This window comes from Syngnathus scovelli, unplaced genomic scaffold (genome assembly GCF_024217435.2).
Source record: "Syngnathus scovelli strain Florida unplaced genomic scaffold, RoL_Ssco_1.2 HiC_scaffold_24, whole genome shotgun sequence".
NCBI lineage: Eukaryota > Metazoa > Chordata > Actinopteri > Syngnathiformes > Syngnathidae > Syngnathus > Syngnathus scovelli.
The window spans coordinates 584,463-589,868 of record NW_026061333.1 but is presented as its reverse complement, the minus strand read 5'-3'; the positions used below and the strand labels follow the sequence as shown (position 1 = coordinate 589,868).

The 5,406-nt window shown below is 50.4% G+C and overlaps 1 protein-coding gene across 1 annotated transcript; it reads right to left on the bottom strand.

Annotated features, from left to right (window-relative positions):
- Positions 1 to 1,245: 1,245 nt before the first annotated feature.
- LOC137839899 (uncharacterized) lies at positions 1,246 to 4,268 on the bottom strand. Its single transcript, XM_068649719.1, has 2 exons — positions 1,827 to 4,268; positions 1,246 to 1,767 (listed from the first exon to the last, which is right to left on the bottom strand). Exons 1-2 carry the CDS (start codon positions 4,259 to 4,261, stop codon positions 1,440 to 1,442), a joined length of 2,763 nt encoding a protein of 920 aa, XP_068505820.1. The 5' UTR covers positions 4,262 to 4,268; the 3' UTR covers positions 1,246 to 1,439.
- Between the last annotated feature and the right edge of the window lie 1,138 nt (positions 4,269 to 5,406).

The window sequence follows — 5,406 nt, the reverse complement described above, 5'->3', positions numbered from 1 at the left end:
ACTTTCAATGTCCAACATCTTCTGTTGAAGTGCTGACTTGGTCACTTTGATGTATTCTAACCACTGAGGAAAGGCTGCTGTCACATAAGCAGAATGCGAGAGCGTGCGTGGACGTGCGCGTTACCTTCTCGGCTAGGGTGGGAAGGGTCCTGGCGTGAATCACGACCACCTGCTCCTCGTTGGTGAGATTCTGCAAGAGCCCAAAGGCACAGCGTCAACAAGGTTCTTTCAGCGCAAAGCCTTCCAAAAGTCACATTTGAGCCGCCGAGTCTCGTGGAGTGCGAACATAAGGAGTTCGACATACACTTACGGCGTTATCGCCCAGGATGTCCAGCTTCTTCATCAGATCACTGATGACGATGTCCTGGGGAAAGTCGCAAGGAGCAATGTAAGGTGTTCTGGGACCTCAGGTTAAGGTTAGGGTTGCGAGGGACGCCTTACGTACGCTCACGCCGTCGGCCTCGCAGTAGATCTGCAAAGGGCTGAGGCCGTCTGGGAAACGGACTTGCAGAAACTTCAAGACGGGGGAGCGCCACTCCCTCTCCTGAAAGGCAGAGGCATGCATCCGTCCGTCCGTCCGTCCGTCCGTCCGTCACATCTCTGGCCTCAAAACGCTTGTGCGAGTCTTCCCACCTCCAGCTCCAGGATGCGGAACTCAAGCAGTTCGTTTTGGTCTCGGATATCCTGGATGTGCTCTTTCAGACGCGCTTCTTCCGCCTCCATCCGCCTGACCTGAAAAGACAGTCAGACCTCATCTGCGGGGCTTCCGGACGGGTGTGACGCCAAGCGACTCCGCCCAGCGCCTTTCTTTCCGTCACCTTTTCGGCCAACTGCTGATTGCTCTGACGCAGCAGCTGCTTCTCCTCCACCCACTTGACATTCTAGAAGAGACAAACGCGTGGACAGCTTTGGAATGTTGTGTCATTTTCATTCAAGATTCAAGAGTTTTTTATTCGCCATGTTAGAGCGTGCCAAACAAGGAATTTGACTTCGGTAAATCACAGCCTCTGTTCAACATTTAGGTGACTAACAACAACACTCAGGACATGTGAAGAACGAAAGATATTCTCAAACACCCCCTGATCTTAAACTCCCAAGAGGGCAAGGAAAAAACTCAAAACTCCAGCTAGGGGAAATGAGAAACCTTGAGAAGAGACCACAGATGGGAGGGTCCCTCTTCTAGGATGACCAGGCTGCAATGGATGCAGAGAGGACACATAGTACAAACAGTGTAGACAAAAAAGGTGTGGCAAGCGGGATGTTATTGCACAGTAATGACTCTGAGACTCTAAGAGTGGTGTGAGTTCATCAGAGCGACAGCCTGGGGAAAGAAGCTGTCTCTGTGTCTGCTGGTTTTAGTGTACAGAGCTCTATAACGGCGTCCGGAGGGGAGTAGTTCAAACAGGCTGCAACCTGGGTGCGAAGGGTCTGTTGAGATGTCACTTGCACGTTTCCTGGTCCTGGACAGGTACAAGTCTTGGATAGATGGGAGGTTGATTCCAATTATCTTTTCTGCAGTCCTTATTGTCCGTTGCAGTCTGTGCTTGTCTTGTTTGGAGGCCGATCCAAACCAGACAGTGATGGAGGTGCAGAGGACAGACTGGATGATGGCAGTGTAGAAGGTCTTCAGCAGCTCCCGTGGCAGGTTGAACTTCTTGAGCTGTCTCAGGAAGTACAGCCTCTGCTGGGCCTTCTTGCGGACAGAGTCTATGTGGCCGGTCCATTTCAGGTCCCGAGAGATTGTGGTTCCCAGGAACTTGAAGGTGTCTGTGGAGAGAATAGTATTACTGCGGATAGTGAGGGGTGAAAGTGGTGAAGGGCCTCGCCTGAAGTCCACTGTCATCTCCACGGTCTTGAGCGGGTTCAGGTCCAGGTGGTTTTGGCTGCACCAGTGGACCAGCCGCTCCACCTCCTGTCTGTACGCAGTCTCATCACCGTTCTGGATCAGTCCGATGAGAGTGGTGTCGTCTGCATACTTCAGGAGCTTCACGGAAGAGTCACTTGCGGAGAAATCGTTGGTGTAGAGGGAGAAGAGCAGTGGGGAGAGGACGCATCCCTGAGGGGCTCCAGTGTTGGTAGTCAGGGTGTCAGATGTGATGCTCCCCAGCCTCACACGCTGTCTCCTGTTGGTCAGGAAGCTGGTGATCCACTGACAGGTGGAGGCAGGCACCGCAAGCTGGATGAGCTTCTGTTGGAGGATGTCAGGAGCGATGGTGTTGAACGCCGAGCTGAAGTCCACAAACAGGATCCTGGCGTACTTTCCTGGGGTGTCCAGGTGTTGCAGGATGTAGTGCAGTCCCATGTTGACCGCATCATCTACCGACCTGTTTGCCCGGTAGGCAAACTGGTGGGGGTCCAGCAGGGGGCCCGTGACATCCTTCAGGTGGTTCAGTACTAACCTCTCGAAAGATTTCATGACCACAGATGTCAGTGCAACAGGTCTATAGTCATTCATACCTGTGATGGCGGGCTTCTTGGCCACTGGAACGATGGTGGAGCTCTTGAAGCACGAGGGCACCTCACACAGCTCCAGGGAACGGTTGAAGATCCGTGCAAAGGTGGGCGCCAGCTGCTCAGCGCAGACTTTCAAGCAGGAAGGTGACACGCCGTCTGGGCCCGGTGCCTTCCTGATCTTTTGTCTCCGGAACATCTGGCGCACTTCCTCCTCGCGAATCTGGAGTGCGGGCGCGGCCTCTGCAAGAGAGAGAGTCGGTGACCACGGTGATGGAGGTGTGGACAGAGCAGTTGTGGGGGGAGGTGAGTATGTGGATTGTGTGGATTGTGCTGCAGGAGGTCCCGTTGTGTGGGAGGACCGATCAAACCTGCAGTAGAACCTGTTTAGCTGGTCAGCGAGCCTTGGGCTCTCCACAGGACGGGGGGTTCGTTTCTTGAAGCCCGTGATGCTCTGCAGGCCTTTCCACACTGTTGAGGGATCAGGATTGGCAGAGAGGTGTCTCTCCAGGCTCTCCCCGTAACACCTCCTGGCTTTCCTGACCTCTCGGTTCAGTGTGTTTCTGGTCTGCTTGAACAGGTCCCGGTCGCCGCTCCTGTAGGCCTCCTCCTTGACTTTGCGCAGCCTCCTAAGGTTCGGTGTAAACCAAGGTTTGTCGTTGTTGTACGTGCAGAAGGTCTTAGTCTGCACACACAGATCCTCACAAAAACTGATGTATGATGTGACAGTGTCAGTGAGTTCATGCAAGTCTGAATTTGCAGCATCAAAAACACTCCAATCGGTGCAGTCAAAGCAGGCTTGGAGGTCCTGCCTTGACTCCACTGTCCACTTCCTGACAGTCCTCACCACAGGCTTAGAAGTTTTTAGTTTCTGTCTGTAGGCAGGGACCAGATGAACTAGACAGTGGTCCGAGAGTCCTAAAGCTGCACGAGCCACAGAGTGGTATGCATCCTTAATTACGGTGTAGCAGTGGTCCAGTGTCTGTGCCCCTCTGGTGGGACACGTTATGTGCTGTCTGTATCTGGGGAGTTCGTGTGCGAGGTTCGCCCTGTTAAGATCACCCAGAACAATGATTAGTGAATTTGGTAGAAGTTTCTCCATATCTGTCACCTGGTCAGCCAGCATCTGCGTGGCTTCACTCGCACGTGCGTGTGGTGGGATGTAAACAGCCGCCATGACGATCGAGGAGAACTCCCGTGGTGAATAGAACGGCCGGCAGTTTATGAAAAGTGTTTCTAGGAGAGGGCTGCAAAACTCTTTCAACACCATGACATCGGTACACCAACGTTCATTAATGTAGAAACAGAGACCACCTCCCTTTGATTTTCCGGAGAGCTCCGCGCTGCGATCTGCACGCGTTAGCCGAAACCCAGCTAACTCCATGGCGTGGTGGGGGGTTCGTTCGCTAAGCCACGTCTCAACAAAACACAGCGCGGCGGATCTGCTGAAGTCCGTGTTCCTTGAAGTGAGGAGCAGCAGTTCGTCCATCTTGTTCGCCAGGGAGCGGACATTCGCCAGATGAATTGACGGTAGGGCAGAACGGAACCCTCTTTGCCTCAGCTTTACGAGGGCTCCCGCTCGTTTTCCGCGTCGCCGCCGTCGCGCTAGCTTGTATAGCACCGCCGCTCCGGCTAAAATCTCCGACAAACAATCTGAATCAAAGAGAACAGGAGAGAAAATACCAGAAGAAGACTGACCGATGTTTAACAGTGCTTCTCTAGTAAAAGTGATCCGGGATGGACAGCAGAAGACACAGAAAACACACAAAATAAGACAAAGAAACAGAGAGCGACTCACCGTGGCAGCCATCCGCGGCGCCATCCACAAATTCTTTGGTTGACTGGAAAATGACATTTGCTTTTCTCCACATTTTCCCAGCCACGTTCAGGGGGGGGGGGGGGGGGGGGGGTGTTGGTCCAGTAATGCCAGACGAATGAGTGACTGAAGAATGTAGCTATTTTGTCTGAGAAAAAGGTGTGCTCATTGATAAGCTTACCTGTCCTTGTTGCTTCAGCGCTGACTCCAGATCTGCTACTCTGCTTTGATAGTGACCCATTTCTACTGTCATGTAACATGGGGGGAAGAGATGGTGCAAATGGTAAAATATGGATTGTTCACAGGAATAAATTGGCAGAGCTGAAATTCCAAATTTGTCCAAAAGATGGCGCCAGACCAAAACATGAGACCAAAAAAGGGGCCAAAATAAGCTAAGCAAGTTAAAATAGAAATAAAACAGGAACACGGTGTCGGATTGTGAGTCACGCATGGACGCACAAATGTGATTTTTACTTTTTGATTTCTTTGCTTGGCTAAAAATGTATTCTGTAACAGCTTAAAGCAATATTGTTAGTCAATTCGATCAAGGGACCCGTCACTATGAGAATAGTGGCGTGACATAAATTGTTTGGAGAAGCACAAATGTGATTTTTACTTCTTGATTTCTTTGCTTGGCTAAAAATTGATTCCCTCTTTCATGAACTGTGTTTTGCAATCGAATTGTTCTGGGATTGAATGATTTTATTAACACGGGTATCAGTGGGTGAAATTGTTCGGTTTCTGGAGTGATTAAGATTTGTAATTCTATTTCATGTTTCTTCAATAAATGTGTTGTGTATATTCATCTACTTTGTTGTGCGCTGATTTGTACTGAATGTACAATCGATGGTTCGGGGTTGATTTGACAATTTGATTAATGTGCGGGGGGTTATTATGGTATAACATAGGACCGTAATAAATAAAAGTAACATCAGACAATTTTAGAGAATTGAATAACTTTCGTAGTTATTTGAGACACGAGTGAATTTCAATCCGTTTGAAAGTTTGCTTCGTCTGAATAAATTAACGGAAGTGTTTGAATCGGATTATCGGTTTGGTGTAGAACTGAAAGTAATTTAATTATTTGAAGGGCGCAGGCCCGTTTCCCCTTTTGACGGGCCGCGTAAAAAGTAACTCCG